This window comes from Tyto alba, unplaced genomic scaffold (genome assembly GCF_018691265.1).
Source record: "Tyto alba isolate M040663 unplaced genomic scaffold, T.alba_DEE_v4.0 Super-Scaffold_14, whole genome shotgun sequence".
Lineage (NCBI taxonomy): Eukaryota > Metazoa > Chordata > Aves > Strigiformes > Tytonidae > Tyto > Tyto alba.
The window spans coordinates 57261162-57279485 of NW_024881276.1; the positions used below are offsets into that span (position 1 = coordinate 57261162).

Sequence of the window (18324 nt, forward strand, 5' to 3'; positions counted from 1 at the left end):
TCTCCAATACAGGAGGAGAAAAGAGAGGTAGGGCCAGAAAAGGCTACCCGATAAAATCAACAGGAGACTCATCTTTCCTTGGAGCAGGGGCGCATTTCCCACTCAGACATATTGGGCTGCTTTCTCGTTGAGATGATGTAGACAGTTTAGTGAGGGCTGAGAAGTGTGTTTAAGTCTGGGAGTCACTAAAGACCAACAGCTCCTATAGTCTAATCTGCATTATCATTAATGCCTTTAACAATCAATTGTTTTAACAACTAGCTGTTACTAACTTGGTCGATTAAGGTCATTAAAACTCTGATTCAATTTAACCCCTCAGGTTGCTGCTTCTAGTAGGTGAGTATCCTTATATCCTAATGTGGAGAATGTTATGATAACTAATGATCCAGGTCGGTTGTAGCCAATCGGCCGACTGTGTCTTTAATGATTCAGGAGAGAAATGCCTTTAGGTGCTGTCGTAAACAGTCCTCTAAATCTTGAAAATCAATGAGAAATGAAAGGTAGTTAATTATAATTTGTACTGACAGCACTGCCTATTACTTAGGCTGCTAAATATTTCCATTACATGAGCTTGGATTGTTTGTGGAGGGCAGGCGCAGGAATTGCTCCGTGTTTTTTATTCCATTCAGAACTTTGTCAAACACTTTATGCTGAGTTTTTCACATTCTATGCATATGGCTAAGTTTAAAGTGCTTAGGAAAATTTAATCAAAACCCAGTTTGGCCATATTGGCTGATAAGAAAATGGAAGAGGAGGCCGGAGAAATGTATATTCCTTTGCCTGTGTTACATCACTCTGAATGACAGATTGTGCTGTGAAAAAACTTTCCATCTCTCTGGCTTGAAACAGGAAGTTAATCTGATGACCAGGGCTCAAATTAAGAAGCAGAATTAGCTGATCAGTGTGGGGCAGAGAGGCAGAGGATTGGGGAGAGGCTGAGGTTGGAAAAAGCAGCCCAGGAAAAAAAAGATGGACAGAGAAGTCTGAGAAGTGAGAGCAGCCCAGGCTGAGAAAGCAGGACTAAGTAGACCAGGACTTACTAACAAGAATAGGACCATCAGGGTGGGGAAGAGCCAGGAACTGTGATGGGAGCAGATGGGAAGAGCTGGGTAGGAAACCTTGGGCTTGGGGCTAGCAGGTAGGGTATCAGGTTCCCGCAGATCACATCTCTTTCAAGAAGCCAGAGCAGGGCCCAAGGTGGTTTCCTTCTCATCCTCCCTCGGTTGCCAGGAAGCAAGCCAGCCAGGCACCCTGTTCCCCCTGCAGCACTAGCAGGTTGTCATCTTCATCTTCTCTGTTGAGTCAAACGATGGAGGCCTGCGCAGAACTGAGGGCTCCAGATCTGCAGATTAACCACATGGCTGGCAGCACAACATCACATGGCTGGAGGCATTTGTCCGGCTTCCTGTTGGTAGGAACCTAGGAAATTCCTGTCCATTCCTCAAGGCCTTAATACTCTCTTTTTAATGTCAAATGAAGCACCTGGGGTGAGGGAGCGAGTGCTGAAATTAACATTGTTTATGCATCCTGTAACTTTTTCTCTGTGACATTTCCCACCCCACCCCACCCCCCCCCCCCACTAAACATGTGCTTTGCTCAGTGAGAGAGAGGAGTTGTGCCCATATAATGCGCTTTTTGTCAGACTTGCTGTAGAAGAAGGAAAAACATGCAGTGTGAAAGTTGGGGAATTATCTGAAGAAAACGGCTGTACCAGCCACAGGAACATGATCTGATCCTCCAGGCCAGCTGAGTTCCTCTGTGGTGGTGGACTAGTCATTTTGAGCTAAACTTTACAAAGGCTCTCATTAGCTGCTGCTGTACCTAACTTGTTTGAGATCCCCAATCTAAAGCCTGAAAGAAGATCGGTAAAAATACTGCATGCTCTTTTCTGAAACAGAAGTTTCAGAAAAGGATTTCTTAGGCCTCTCCAATCAAGGACTGCTCAAATCAGCAGTTACTTCTGAAATTGTGCCATCTGTGCCTCAGCTCACTCTCCATGTAATGGTAATAATGCTACTTCTAAAAGAAAGTTGTGGGAGATTTTGAAAATGAATGAGCTTAATGTTTTGTGACACAGTCAATAATAAAGAATTGGATGAGGATGAAGGCTGGAGGAATAAAAAGGAGCTGAAAGATTATATTATAAAGTGCAGTGTCCTAACCTAGCATTAATGCAAATGTCTTCTATAAACGTGGAGTTCATCAACTACAAAGGAGGAATAAAAATCTGGGAGCATTGCTAGGTCTTGTGATAATTGAGGCAGCACTTTCATGATCTGTTATGCTGGGATCTCAAAAGGCTATCAGAGAAGCACTAATGCCGTTGGGCTTTTGGGAGAACTTATCTGGACACTTGTATATACTTTCAGCTTTATAGCAGAAGGATGAGAGCAAACTGAGGAAAGTGCCCAATGAGGCTGATAGCATGGTCGGAGGAATGAGTGCCCGGTTTTAAAAAGCAGAAAAAAATGTGTGGCTCATTGAGCCTTGCTAAATGAAGGTGGAGGGATGAGTAAGACAGCAGTTTGTAAATATATCTGGAGGATTAACAGCAAGATGGAAGCTAGCTGAGCTGAGGTACAGTTTTTGGCACAACAGTAAATAGTTTTGAAATGAATGGGAATAAGTTTAGGTTGAAAATTAAATAGTTTGTAAGTATCAGAGTAGTGAGAGTCTGGGGCAGTATCCCAAAGGACAGAGTGGAAGGAAGAGGCTGGAGATGAAGCTTGAAACCTTTGAGAAGGGTTTGAACAGGACCTGGGCTCAGACTCAGGAGGATGTAGTCAGTTAAATGTGTTAATTATAGCAGATGCAGTACGCACACTTGGACATCGTGCATGCAATCTGTGTGGGTGGTTGACCTTTTCCTTCTCTCAAGTGAAATCAAGTCATTAGGAATTATCTCTAAATATCCCTGCCCTATGTTCAGAGTTTGAGCTGCTTTAATCTTAGTATGCCTTGGGGAGCCAGATTACCAGTTTATCTGCCCTGGTGAGTCTGAGAGCAGATGAGTAGATCTCTTTCAGATGGCTGTTTTTTAACGTGGAGCCAGAGAGGTCTGCTGAATGCCTGAGCATGTGTGGAAAGGAGGGGATGTATGTGCTCTCCACTAGCATTTCCAAGATGCAGGAAAGCCTCGTGTATGTTTGCTCCAGGATATCTACTTGGTTTATGCAGCATATTTGAATGGAAAACTCTCATCGTGTAAGGGCTGAAGGAAGAAAACATCGTCGGAGCAGGAACATTGCCATTCTCAGCCTTCAGATGGCTTCCACTTCATGTTTGTCACATGCAATTCATATCTGTAAGGAACATGTGTCACTGCTGATGTGATGTGTCATGTCATAAAAGCTCTGGTGACATTTTGTGACCTCTTAAAGTCTAACGAAAGGTTTGCAATATATAAATGCCATCTGCCATGGCAAAGCAACTTCCCAGTTCTCTATTCACATATGCCTCTTGTGAAATGCTGCATCACCTCGAAAAAAATCAGCATATTAATGGAGGAAGCTTGTCATTTCACTCATTGCCAGATTCTTTACATAATTCATCTATTAACTTTTTTTTTTTTTTTTGCTTATTAAGAACCCTGAGGGGTGGAAGTTGCAGCAAAGCCATAATAGCTTTAGGAGTTCCGTTTCATTAGAGCTGTATTTACTTTCTGATTTTTTGGTACTCTGAATTGGAACCATTCTCCCTATGATCTTAATCTTTTGCAAATACTCATGGGGTTCACAGATGGAAGCGTGAAAAGTCTGAGCTGTCTCAGGAACACATAAGAGGACTTGGCGGGGGGGGGGGGCTGTAAAAAGAGCAGACTTTTCCTCATTAACCTGTGTTTGTTCACATAGTCCACTACAGAACCTGAGATATGCTAATTATTTTAAACTGAATCAACTTCTTTGCCAGTTTGTCATGCAAGTACCCTCAGATGTGGGATAACGAAACCAAACTTTGGCTTCAGTGTTTGCAGGGCTGATAGCTTATATAATATGCAGTTTTTGAATCAGTAGGGGCAATTTTAACAGCCCTTGAAAAAAATAAGCAGAGTATTTCATGCTTGGACAGGAGAGAAGAGGGCTTTATCCACTTATCCTTTGCATACTGCTGTTGTTGGCTGCTCTAGCTTTTACATGTAGATAAGAAAAACTTTATAAAGAGAGAGTTCCTTGCAGGAAATGAATACATATTACAGACCACATGTATGACACACTCGCATTCATTTATGAGGAACAGTGAGCAAAAACTACTTCAGATGGTGCTGAGGTAGAAAACTGCAACTCTACAGACTGTGGTGAAAGGCAACAGATCTACCTCCTGTCATAAACAGCACTTTTGGGTGTTTTCCAAGAAGCGTGCAAGCATTGTCTAGCCCTCACAGCCATCAGTGAAGAAGTTAGGTCTGTTTTTATCACTGTATTACAGGCAGAGAAGGAGGTACACTGAAAAATGAAGTGACAAGCAAATCTGTGTAAGCATCAAAACAAGATACCAGAAGTGCTGGCTTGCCAGCCTGTCTCATTACATCATGCCTGTGTGCCCTGGGCAAACCCCATTCTTTCAACTGTGTTTGTACATAGCATCAGTAACATAGCAGGCTTCAATACTGATTCTAATTATGATTTTTAAGCAGAAGCTTATAATTTTCCTGATATGACCTATCTTCAGGCTCCCTGTTGGTAAAAAGATCTTTTCCTTTCTTCATTGGGCTATTGGGAGGTGATGCTAGATGTGGATAGGTGCCACATGATGGATAAATAAAAAAATCACACAGGAACAAAAGAAAGCAAGAGGCCTGTGAGCATCACTCTGGGTGTAAGTGTTCTGGGGAGGCAGCAGTACGTTCTAGGGCCAGCACTTGCAAGGATAAGTCATTACACTGTGCTGCTCCCCTCATAGTGGACCATATGGTAAGGTCCTGCTGTTCATGTACTGCCCCAAGGGTCCTACTTGCATGAGGGAGCGATGAAACTGAAAAGCTGTGTAGGAGTTCAGTAGGGTTTTTGTAACTGCATTGCCATGCAATCATTTCAGTTGCCTTTATGTTTGACCTTTTTTTTATAGATCCCGATGAAGTCTGTAAAACAAGCTTATTCTTAATTGCCATTCATATAATTCTTATCTTGCCATTCTTATTTTCAAGAAGTTAATATGGGCGTTAGGCAGGCTAAGTTTTTGCATTTGCTGCTCTGCAGTAATGACTACTTTGCATGTTTTGGCCCTGAAACAGGAGGAAAAGACATCTTTTTTGCATTAATTGCAGAGTGAAAATGGTTGTACTAGCAGTTATTTCAGGCTGGTTGGTGCAGTGTAAAACTACACCTGTTTCATTGTAAAATTAGCCTGCTCATGTGGCCTGGGAGATAGCAATGGAAGTACCTGAAACAGATGATATTTGAACTCCTAAGACTATATGGTAGAGTTTTTTATCACAGCTCAGTCATAGCTGACATTTAAAACGTGCAGCAAGAAAAAAGGAGTGAGTTTAGGAGATGTCTCAGTAGAGGTACAGCAGCCCATCTGAGCTTTTCAGAGTGAGAAACTGTACCCAAGTGGGTATCACTGGATGGCACCAAAATGCTCGCTTTGTTGTCTGCTTAAATAATAACCAGGTACACTGTGTGTGGGAAGGGATTGTCAAGGGGAGAAAAGCTGTTTAGCATCAAGCTAAGAAAACAGCAAAGCACTGCTGTTTAAAAGACTGAATAAAGAGCTGGACCTGTTGCTTTCCTTCCAATGCTTAGCAACTTTTTTCATTTTAGGAACTTTCCGCTGTACTTTCTGTGAGACTGAAGTCGAAGAAGATGAATCTGCAATGCCCAAAAAGGATGCAAGGACACTCGTGGCAAGATTTAATGAGCAGATTGAGCCCATCTATGCACTGCTTCGTGAGACGGAAGACGTCAACTTAGCCTATGAAATCCTCGAGCCAGAACCCACAGAGATTCCTGCCCTGAAGCAGAGGTGGGAACACGCCTGCTCTTCTCTCACTGTGCTGCTTCCTTGTAGAGTGTTCATCTGCTCAGAGAGGCTTTCCCCAAACTCGTGCAGCCTCTGGCTGCATTGAGGATGTACTTGTTCAGCACTAACTATGGAAGCAACTGACAGATTCCCCAAGGAATGTCTGGCTTATATGGAGGCATAGGGCAATAACCATTTTTTACTAAACAAGGCTGATGACTGTTCTTCTGGTAGCCTCCTGCACGTAGTCTTCTGTGGGGTGGGGAACTTGAATTACCTGCTGCTTGCTGTGCTGCAGCTGGTATGTATACCAAGCCCTTGCCCCAGTATTTAAGAAATGCAAACAGCAGCCATTTGTCAAAGCTCTGAAGGTGCCATCTACACTGTCTGCTTTCTCTCAGATCCTATCTATTCCTTTTTCTTCTACCCAGCTTTTGAAACTAATCTATCTGCATTCTACAGTTCGTGTTCTAGTTCAAAGACATTACTTGTAATAAGGGTACTTTTCTTCTGATTTTCTCCTACTTGTTACACACCTCTTCTTTTCGGGAGGAGACCATGTTATAGTCAAAAACTCTTTAAAATGTTCCTACCCATGGGAAATGACACTTTCTTTCAGAACATTCCTAGCTGTAGAAAAACAGATGATGTTTAAATAATGCAGAAGGATGTGGGGAGCTGTCAGCTTTGTCAGCTGTGGTGAAATGTGATGCACTTCTCTGTGTTTAAAAAAAATTAATTAAACACACAGAGGGGGAAAAAATGTACCGTGAGGGGAAGCATTCCCACAGTGCCTTGGGGTGCTTGGCTTTAGTTAATGGGAGAGCAAGCAGGATACTTTTTCTTTCTCTCAGGCTAATCTTGAGAGGGAATGTTCCTCATATATTCATGCTGGACAGTTTCTACTTAATATGATAAAAAATTATTTGTCTGTGCTGTCTTGGTTTTGACTGAGATAGAGTTAATTTTCCTTCTTCGTAACTAGAATAGTGCTATGTTTTAGATTCAGTATGGGATTTGGTGTGAGAAGAATACACCGATGTTTTCAGTTGTTGCTAAGAAATCAAAGACTTTTCAACCTCCCATGTCCTACTAGTATGCAGGTGTACCAGAAGCTGGGAGGGAGCAAAGCCAGAGCACTGGACCCAGATTGGCCAGTGAATTATTCCATATCTTATAACGTCATACTCGTATAGAGGGGGGTCAGCCAGGAAGTGGGGGCCTCCCCGTATCTATATTTTAACCACTGTTCTCCGTACCAAAGGGGTTTTAACCATTTCTCTTGAGTAGGGGAATGTTTGCTACTAGTAGCTGAGAAGTTGGTCTGTACAGGTGGGGCGCAGACCTTACCCCTGGCCAGCCCTCCTCTGTATACTGAGGAATACATTACACAATATGGAATATTTCATTGGCCAGTTTGGGTCCAGTGCTCTGGCTTTGCTCCCTCCCAGCTTCTTGTACACCTGCATGCTAGTAAGACATGGGAGGTTGAAAAGTCCTTGATTTCTTAGCAACAACTGAAAACATCAGTGTATTATCAACATTATTCTCACACCAAATCCCATTCTGAATCCAAAACACAGAACTATTCTAGCTACTAAGAAGGAAGATTATCTCAGCCAAAACCCGGGCATATGCATAGTCTTTTTCTAGCCAGGAAGGTAGCTAATTTTCATCATTGTTCTGATAGATAAACAGAAGCAATATAGAGAGGAGAGATTTTTACAAGGTCACTCCACGTGTCTTTCATGATATGGGGAGTCTTTGAAGCCTTTATGCCCAAGCTGAATCACTAGCTTTTGCTTTAAAAACCCTTTTCTGTTGTTTGAGTAGTAGAACAGGGATAACCCCACCAAAAGAGTCATTTCTCAGTCTTCCCTTTCTGTGCACAGGAAATTATGACAGCAGAAGCCTGGTGCAGTCCCATGATCAAATAGCAGCACCCACTTACTTGACTCTTAAATGCTTAAAAAACGTTGTAAATGATTAATTACTTTGTGCAAGGAATGACAAAACAAATAGCTGACTTTTTAAATGCTTACTTGAACACAACTTGCTTCAGCACATACAATGATTTAATTATTTATTAACTTATTAATTCAAAGCAGCTAATTGCATGAAAGTGCTGCTGTGAGATTTTTTTTTTTTTTAAGAAGTGCCAAACCCTAGGTTAATTATTCACTCTGTTTTTATGGAGTCTTGAGTGTCTGAAATCATTGACAAAAGTGTCATTTTGTGATTCCGAAACAAACAGAAAATGTCACAAAGTGCCTACATTGTCTCTTTGCACTGACACAGGCAACCTCATGTGTTTTCAGGAGACTTACAGCTGTAAGCGACGACACTGACATTGCATAACTGTCATTCACTTGCCATGAGGATCCGGGCAGATCTTCATTTATATCTTTCTGGAAGGCCATAAATTTTCTTAACCTTGGCAGAGCATGAATTAGCCCCACAGGTTTCGAAATAAACCTGCTTTACCTAAGCCCTTCTCTGTGGTTTTCTAAAAGAGATGGATTTTAATATTCCCTCCATTTTCTTATGTCAAAATTACATGATTTTTATATAGCAAAAATCTTCACAGCCTAAATTTTCTGCGGTCGTGCTATCAAGGACCATGGATTGTCTGTTGTGAAGGTGAAGCTCTGAAGAGCAGCTAAGTGAAAAAGTGCTTTGTTTTAAATGTGGCACAAAAAGAGTTATCCCCATTATGCAAGGTCTTTTCTTAATATCAGGATTGAGATGAAAATTTCAAGTTGTTTCCCCATTGCACAGTGTGGTTTGTGGGCCATATCTCAGCTATGTCAAGGATTATTTATGTCACTTTTAAAGGCAGCTAACCACTCGCTAAGGGATTTCCATCAGGGTAAAACAACGGATGGGTAACAGGGCAAATGTAGCCACATCTGGGCCAGTGAGCTGCCACAGTTCCTGACTGATAGCAGGATGGCCATGCAAAGTCTAGACCTAAGTGGGGAAAAAAACAGATCTTGGATCTAAGAGGGATGTATTTAACAGTGCCCTCCCTTCATCTGCTCTGTGCTGCCCATAAGGCAACTTGTACATCTGGCCTTTTGCAGGTGCCTGATCCATGGTGTTTAATCCTGTGCTTTGGAACAGGGTTGCTGAACAGCAAGATTTCTTCCAGCAGTAAGGAGTATTCCCCTGGTCACATAGTCTTGAGGGGCTGCTGACTCCTACCAACAGTGTTGCTGAAGATGCAGTTCCACAAACAAAGAAGTAAATTGAGACGCATTTACAAAGCTCACCAGGGCCCGCAAGTAGACAGAAAGTGTCTAGATGGCTCAATCTAAGCGTGGGACATTGCAGTAGATGGCTTAAAGTAATTAGTACTGTAGGTGTCTCTTAGAGTTGTTACTTTCATTTTTGAAATGTTCCTGACGTCATGGAATAAGTGCTTTGCTGCTAAATGATACCGCGTAGGAAAAAAAAGTCCATTCAGGCACACTTACGGGGACCTCTGTGCAAAAGTATTATTAGGCAGTTCCTGGCACTACTGAGTATTTAGCTGTCACGCTGCAGTCGTGGGGAGGGACAGCTTGGAGGAGAGCTGCATTGTGTATCTTGTGAGGAAAGTGGATTACATAAAATCGTCAGGGAAACGCTAGTTAGAGATTTCTATTGTGTGGGAAGCAGAGTGGTGCTTTTCACAGAACACACGCCTGTCTTGGGAGAGCTGAAAGGTACCAACACTTGAAATAACGCATTGAGAAGAAGGTCTCTGTGTAGTTCCTTAGGTTATATAAGCAATACATGTGCATGAGAGTTCTGCCCCAAAATTCAAGGCTGCTGTGCAGCCCTCCTAGCGGGGCTGGCTGCAGAAGAGAACCAGTTAGTGTGTGGACACATGCTAACAGGGATGCCGTGAAGTATTTTGCTAACAGACCCCAGCAAACTCACTCTTGGGAGGCTGTGAGTACCCCTCAATCCAAACCATGGCTGAACACACCAATATTTTTTTATCTGGGTAAGAGAGAGGGTCACCAACCTGCATATTTCCCCCCTCACTGTTTAACTCTAAAAATCCAGCAGAATTAGCTCATCAAGCAGTGGTTAAGTCTTCGCTGAGTTATAAAAAATGCATATTACTCAGGTCTTCTCCAAATGCAACCCTATTTTAAGCTTCTCGGTTGGAGGAAAGGTTGTTGGGTGGATAGCAGTGACTAAACCGTGCTCACTGACAACTTCTGTCAGCTCAGCTGGCAGCAGAGCATGGACACTCCGAGTATCTTTGGATTTGCTCTGGACAAGAGGAGGAGCCCAGCCAGGCCTGTTACCTGTGAAAAGCCTTAGGTACCACTGGCAGACAGATGACTGAAGTTATATGGCTGAGGGTGGGTGCAGTCTGCAGCAGATCTGTTTCTCTGAGAAGATTAAATAGGATTTTGAAGTAGAGGAATGGTCATGTTTGGCTTTCCCCACCCAGGCAGCAGTGAGTTTCCATTCAGCTGCTTTCCCTGATTAATGCATATGTAGCAGCACAGGCCAGAGAGAGTATTTTAGGCTTATTGCCATCACTATGCAGAAAATACTCCACCTGATGTCCTCTTTCCATCAGATCCGAGCAGGAATGTTTCTTTTCTCCATCAGTCTCCTGAGCTAGAAAGGAGCCTGGAGGAAAATGTGCTGGCTGCACCTCCTCTCAGAAAACAAAGTGGGGCTAGGCTTTGACTGCCGAACCCTTCTCATCAGTCATCACGTTTCTTTCTCCAGCTTTTCCATGACAAAAGGAGTTCTGTCTTGCTTCCTCCCACACACCACGACCACACAAAGCCCTTTGCCCAGCCCTAGTCCTCTTGTCCCAGGACTCCCTAGACCTCCCAAGGCTGTGTCTGTGGGTGGTACACATCTCCTGTGTAACACAGAGATGTGACTTAACCGTGTCACTCACAATTCAAGCAGAAGTTTGAACTGTGTTTTTCTTGATGAGGTAACTCCTTCACAAGTCCCATGATTAATAATTGTTCACGGATCTGAGCATGCTGGGTCTCTGGGCCTATCATCTGACTTCTTTAAACTTTTTTTTTAATGCAGTATAGTGTTGCTGTGAAAAGGCCAAAAAGAGACTTTTCCAAATGCCAGATTACTGTTCAACTATATTTTGCTGCTGTGACTTCTATTTCAGGGTATTCTGGGATTTTATGTTTGTTTTTACGTGAGTGCATCAGTAGCTGTAGCGCTGTCTCTTCTTTTTAGTGTCTGTTGTGGAAGTTGCTATTGGCTTCGTGCAGGGTTTCCCATTAGAGACCCCCAAATTCTCCAAACCACCACGCTGGTGTAGGAATTCCTGGCACCAAGTGTTAGAAATCAGACTGCAGGTTCCGGGGGGGGGCAGCTCATGGGAAATAACTAATCATCGTTTAAGTGTTGCAGTGCTGCCCGAGGAAGGGCTTGTTCTGACTGCTGTTTTTATCTCTTTGACCTTTGTGTAGCAAGGAGCGTGCAGCTGGTACTGGTTCAGGGCCAGCAGCTGGCCTTGCAGGTGGACACCATCGGGAAGCATGGACTACAAAAGGACCATCGTACGAGGACTTATATACCCAGAACGTTGTTATCAGCATGGAGGACCAGGAGGATCTTAACCGATCTGCAAGTGAAGGAAAGCCAGCCAGAGAGAGACCGATCTGGCTACGGGAGAGCACAGTGCAGGGGGCTTACGACCCCGATGAAATCAAAGATGGTAAGAAAATTCACAGAGCAGAAGTACTGCTTTGCTTATGTGATGCTTTTTAGAGTGCTGTCAAAATTATGTTCCCCTGTGTGTGTACAGCTGCTTCTCCCTACACTCCAAATTCTGTCCGCTCCCCTCTGCTGTGCAAAGCACCTGTGTGTAGGTAGATGTAAAAAGATCCTAGTTTATTAGATCCAGGATTGAAATCTGGATCAGTAAAGCTGAATTGCCCACAAAAATTGTTTGTGCTTCTAAAATATTAATTATTTGTTATATGTTCCACCTCAAGTTTATTGCTTTTGGACGAAGGTCTCTTAGTCTCATCTAGGGAGCTGCCACCCTAATAGGTCACTGCTGAAAAATAGCATTTATTAACATTTGGTCACTCTGAAGCCTACCAGATCTACCAGCAGCGTTTTTGTGCTCCCAGCCACCTTCTTGACAATTGTTTTTAAAAATATGTTTTATATGAAGTGTCGGACATAAAGCTTCTGCAAGTACAGTAGGAAGGTCTGTCACTATGGCAGGTGAGTCTTTATTGCTTTGTTTGTTTCTTTTCATCTCTGCTTTTATTTTCATTCATGTTGGGATCAGAATGTCCACAGACAATAGTCAAGATCTTGTAATGACTAGTAGAAACATTCTGCTTTGGTAAGTGTGCTATTTAAACTTACACACTGAAAATAGCAAATAGAGACCTTCTATGATTTTTACAAGTGTGAATCAATAGATGCAATTTTCAAAGTAATTTGAGGATTATAGAATGAAACTGTTGATGCCCTAGGAGAGCAGATGGCAAAAGAGAACCAGGAATCAGTGCAGTGCTCAGCAGAGGAGTATGTAGGTAGAGCAGAAGTGAAGAAAATGAATGTGAAATAATGGTCAGAGGATATCTATCTGATGATCTTGTTTGCATGTAACACCCTTCAAGCATACAGATGCCAAAACATTTTCCAAATAGATTAAGCAAAGTGAAGTGATTGAAACAACCTCCTCTTGCAGTCTGTAGCAGATGATGTTACTCAGCAGCCACGGTGAGTTCTCACCCCATTTTTCTGCTAGACATTCAATTCACCTGTCGGTTTAAATTGGCTCCTTGAGTTGACTTTTGGTGTGCACAGCATAAATGTTTCTCAGATGCTACTGCAGGACATGGAGGGGGACTATACCTCCTTACAGCATGATGGCATCACTCCTTAACCTCCACCACTGCTGGAGATCGAAGAGGGGACTTGTGGAAGTAGCCTGAAATTGCTGCTGCAGCACATTTCTGTAGCTCTTGGATGACATAAAGAGGGAGGAAGGAAGCTTGGGACTGTTGACAGGAAAGACTCGCTACTTGGATCTGGCAGGAACAGTTCATACAAGCAAGAGCCCCACTCCTGATTCTGTGGCTCAGGCTTTGTGGAGCTACCCCAGGCTGTGATTGCTTCACAGCTCTCAGTGTGATGACCTATGATATTATCTCAGAGAGATGCTCTCCAATAGCCTCTTAATGCTCCGCAGTCACAAGCAACAGGCTAAGCACAAGGCTGCCAACAGAACACCTTCATTCTTTTTTTCTTTCAAGAATTTTTCCAGTGCATTAATAATAGTACTTGCAGCCATCACCCATTACTACAACTTCATTTACAATAAAAACGCAAGTCCAGTGAAGTCAGGAGTAGGTCTCTTGGCCTTTATTTTGCCACAGGAAAGGAATGACCACAAACTCCCCTGACTTTTAGTGCTAAATGCAGAACTTCCTTAGTTCACCTGTTTCTCAGCGTTTTTTTTCATCTCAAGTTGAAAAAAGTAAGCAGTGAATTTTTGACCCTGGGGGAAAGGCTTGAGCACCAACTGCCTGGATGTGGGGCTGAAACCACGAGGGTCCAGGTCTTGGAGAAGCAGGCAAGTGGCATTAATGTATGAAAGCAGAATGCCATCACCTCAGCTCCAGCAATTTTTCATAGGCAGCATCGTTAGGTGCAAAAAAAAGTTTGCCACGGGAAGTCTGTCCTACTTTTTAGGCCTTGTTTTTACAGAAGTTCTCTGTATTTCATTTTTGTTCTGGGTTTCTTTCTTTTTTTTCCATACTGCCTGTAGGTTTGTTGGTGCTGGGGGGACTCACAGTCCTCTTATCAAAAGTAGGATTAGAAGTTTTCTGCAGAATGCAACTTTCTGAACAGATTTTTACCTTTTGAATACGTGAACTGCAGACACCCTGCCTACCCAAGCCATGTGAAACCCTCCCAGCTATTGCACACCCAAGCTTACTGAAAGAGGAGCACAGGCCGCGTGTCTGGCAGCTGGGAGACTGCAGTCCCCTTCAAATAAGAGGTCCAGGTAGGGAGCCAGAGAGACTGGCTGAACTGCGTTTCAGCTTGGAGAGCCAGAGCTGTTTTACTGCAGCCTTCCACACTGTGCTGTGCAGCTGGGCTGCAGGCTGTAAGCTGCCTCTGCTTCGTGAGTGTCCTGGGTTGAGTGAGTGGTGGAGTTTTTTTGGTGGCAGGAGAGGGGGCTGTAGGGGCGGCCCCCTGTGAGAAGCTTCTCAAAGCCCCCCCAGCTCCAAGTCAGCTCGACCTCTGCACCAAGGCCGAGCCAGTCAGCTGCGCCTCTGCGATAACGTATTTAAGAAGGGACGTGGTGAGGAGGAGTGGGACTGGTGAGGAGGAGTTGGGGCAGCTGCGTGAACACCAAGGTCAGTGGAGGAACGGAGGAAGAAAGGAGGGGGGAGGTGTGCCGGAGCAGAGACCCCCCTGTATCCTGTGGGGAGACGGCAGGGCGGCCCCCCCCTGCCACCCATGGCGATCTACAGTGGAGCAGACATTGATTTATGGCCTGTGGCTTCCACCTGGATGATCAAGGTTCTGTGCCCAAAGAAGGCCAGGGTCTCATGGGAAAAGGCAGCCCCGCTGCTGTAATTCAGCGCTGGGAGGATTGCAGCATGCGGGGGAGTCCCACGCCGGAGCAGCTCGGGAAGGGCTGCAGCCGTGGGAGGGAATCCAGTCGGAGGAAGTTAGTGACCCATGACGGAGCAGTGTGGGGAACGCTGCGGCCCGTGGGAGGAATTCATGTCGGAGAAAGTTTGTGGAGGACTGTCTCCTGTGAGAGGGGGACCACGATGGAGCAGGAGGAACAAGTTCCAGGCACTCCCCTCACCGAAGATGAAGGAAGTGGCAGCGCTGACTGCACCCCCCATTCCCTGCCCCTGTGCCACTGGGGGAGGAGGTAGAGATATCGGGAGCAGAGCTGAGCCCGGGAAGAAGGGAGGGGTGGGGGGAAGGTGTTCTCAAGATGTGGCAATGCTTCTCACTCTCCTACTCTGTTATGTGTTGTTAGTGTCTGTAATAAATGTATGTTCTTTTTTTCTTCCCCTAACGAGTCTGCCTTTGCTCGTGACCATAAAGGGGGATTTTTCCCCATCCCAGTCCTATCTTGAACCCCAAGCCTGGCTCTCTGTCCCTTCTCATTGCCGGAGGGGAAGGGAGAGAGAGCTGCTGCATTGTGGTTGGCTGCCAACCAGGCCTAAACCACGACAGCAAGATAGATCCTGTTCGATACCACCACCATGTTCCTGTGATGAGCTTTTCCCCTTCCTGCCTGATAGGTGCACCTCTGAGCTTACCAGACACAGCTTCATTGAATGTTGCTGTCTAACACGTGGTTTCCATGTACTCCCTCTCTGCCTGGATTCATCTGGTTCTCAATCCTTATAGATGGGGAGCTCGGCAGGGCAGGTCCTGGTTTTGGGTCTGTATTTATGGTCTGTGCCAGCAACACTCCATGGTCTTGGTCACCCCTGCAAGTCCTCCAGGCTGTGGTCATACAACCTGGAAACAAAGGGACAGAAAGGAAACAGCCTGCGCTTGTTCGCCTGTGAAACAGCATGGGGGTGCTTGCTGTTATCTCTGACAGGTGTCGTCATTTGGTGCATAGCCTGGGTCGCTGGAAGCCCAGATTTAGATCCCAAGGACGGCTTTCTGCTCCACAGTAAGGGAAGGGCATCAGCCCAGGTGAGGGGCACCTCCCTGGTGAGTTGGACACCTTCCTAGGGGGGGTCTTTTCCAGGTGCCTGCCCATCATGTGCTTATTGCCTTCTCTTGCAGTGTGTTCCTGGCCAGGGCTCCCAGCTGGGAGCCACGGTAACTCCAGGCCTCCCAGCTCCTAGGAAATGTCAATACTTGCTCTGCTATTATGAGAAAAAACCATAACTATCTCTGTTTTTTAAGGGAGAGTGGGAGCTGACATAGAAAAAGGGTGTGACTTGGCCAAGCATGCTCAGTGGCAGTAATAAATACAGGTCCAGAAAGCCTTCAGGGCCATCACCCAAATCTCTGCGAGAAAATCATAATTCCCTCCCTGTTTCTTCGCAGGGGGCCGTGATCTGGATGCCTTCCAGGAGCGTGAGGAGGGCCGGGCAGCTCTGGATGATAACGAGGAGGTGATGCGTGCCCTGCTTATCCACGAGAAGAAGACACCTTCTGCTTCGACAGTCGCCGTCGGAGGTGCCGCTCCTCTCTCCGGCACCAACGCCAGTGACTCCGAGAGTGAGACAAGCGAGTCGGAGGAGGAATCCCCTCCCCGCCCTCCCGCCACGGCCGCCACAACGTTCGGGCTGGAGGACGAGGAGGAGGATGAAGAATTTGAGGTGGTGGCAGAAGACCCCACTGTCACAGTGGCTGGGCGTCCACACTCGTACAGCCAAGTGAGCCAGCGCCCTGAGCTGGTGGCCCAGATGACGCCAGAGGAAAAGGAGGTTTACATAGCCATGGGGCAACGCATGTTTGAGGACATGTTTGATTAACTGCTCCCTGCCATGGCGTTTTTTAACAAGTGACTTTTGAAGCCAGAGACTCCCTAGTAAAACAGAAGACTGAAGCGCATCTTTCCTCCCCTGCGTGCAGGGACAGCGGGGCTTGGGACTGCTGATCTCTGGCATCTTGCTCACTATGGCCGGGGTGCAGGAACGCTGCATGTGCCAAGACAGGCAGGGGAGGACAAGCCTCAGAAGCGAGGATGCTTGCAAGGTAAAAATCTGCTTCAGGATGCCCTGCACAGGCACTGCTTTAACCTTCTGCAGGGCCCCAGCAGCTGCCTCCCCCCCCCCCCATTGCTTTGAGTTGATTTTTGTTGCAGCTCCTACCGATCCCGGTGCAGTCCCTGTCCCTGCCCTCAGAGCACACAGCGGCTCTGCAGTCTGATCAGAGAGGGCGTAAGTAACATCAGAGCTGCCCGAGCTCAGTGAGGGGAGAGGGAAGCGCTCGTCTGCTGATGGCAAGCTCGGGCAGGGCTTGTAGCTGCCCTCCTGCCAGCAGCCACTGGCCGCCCGAGGGGCTGTTTCTAAGCAGGCCTGTAGGCAGCAACCTTTCCTTGATCCTGTTTGCTCCTTACTAGCTCTCAGCACCTCAAGGTCAGGTGTAACTTGAAACACACAGAGTGAAAGCTTCGGCAAGCGCACGCAGGGACTCTTTGTCTGTGTAACGAAAGCCCTCCGTGGATCTGAGCTGTCAGACCCCTCTGACGTACCAGGAGGTACCTTCATTTTCCAGTATTGCTGCCTGTTGCTTCTGCCTAGCCCTGTCCAAACTCCTCCAGTGCTGCAGACTGTTTGTAGTGGGCAGGGCTGCAGGCAGGCAGTGCCAGGGGAATGGCATGGGTAGTTTTATTTGCAGTCAGACCAGGGCTGTATCATTTTAAGAGGAATTATGCAGTTTTGAATTCTGCTTTGGCACGCTCTTTTACCGTAGAAAAACATTTATCAGTGCCTACAGAACAATATGATATTTTTAATGTTTTAAAATTGTTGTGTTTTCCTATCCACTACTACAATAAAAGAAAATGATAAAAGAATTTTGTGTTCCAGAGGGTAGGGGCAGTATTACATGCTGTTCCATTTACATGGACAGCATGTATTTGCTGTCCACTGAGACTGTAAATCTGTTTTATACTAACTATGCTTTCTATGTTCTGCTAACCTTGTAATGCCTCCTTTGTGGTTTTATTTTCAGCTTCTTGATATTTTGAATCCCCTCCTTTTTTAATAGTGTTTTAAATCTGCTTTTAAGTCATTTTGAAGAGGAATAAATAAACAGTAACTTCTCCATTTTGTCATCTTCCAACTTGTCGTGTGTCTAGTTGGGCATGTTGTTTGCTTATCATTTTGATTTACGTGATTCGAGGAAAAAAAAAAATAAAAACAAAAACCAATTTGAGGCTTTTCTTTGAGGGAAGGACTATTTGAAATCCCACTGCACACTGTTTCTCCTCACCAGAGCTTCCCTGAATGCCTCCTGGAATCTCCTGCCCTTCCAGGAAGGATGTTTCATTACACTGGTGCTGTGGGAGGCCCTTTTTGATCAGCACTTCAATTCCTTTCCTCCTTCCTCGATGGAAAGGGAGGCTGATGGTCGAGGTCTTACAGACATTGTATTGCTAGTTAAAATGGTACTCTTGTGCGGACAGACTTCCAAGATCTGGCATCAAGCTTCCAGATCAAGTCACAGATCTGGTAAGTCAGATTTGGTGATCAGCTAACAGAAAAAAACATGCTGTACCAATTCTGTCTAGATTTACTCTGGTTGAATTCAAGGTTAACTCTGGAGAAAAGCAGGTAGATTTACAAGGAGCTGAAGAGAAAAGCTGAGAACTAATCCTGAATACAGTACAACTACTCATGCTCACAACTC

The 18324-nt window shown here is 45.2% G+C and overlaps 1 protein-coding gene across 5 annotated transcripts in view; it reads left to right on the forward strand.

Moving 5' to 3' along the window:
• The window catches only part of GTF2E1 (general transcription factor IIE subunit 1), a 55648-nt gene extending 37798 nt beyond the window's left edge, over positions 1 to 17850 (forward strand). For all 5 annotated transcript variants that reach the window (XM_032997545.2, XM_032997543.2, XM_032997544.2 and 2 more), the window contains 3 exons: positions 5763 to 5964; positions 11418 to 11665; positions 16012 to 17850. In XM_032997545.2, the coding sequence (XP_032853436.1) occupies positions 5763 to 5964; positions 11418 to 11665; positions 16012 to 16442 (881 nt within the window). In that variant the 3' untranslated portion in view covers positions 16443 to 17850. The remainder of the gene's footprint in view (positions 1 to 5762; positions 5965 to 11417; positions 11666 to 16011) is intronic.
• Positions 17851 to 18324: the final 474 nt, after the last annotated feature.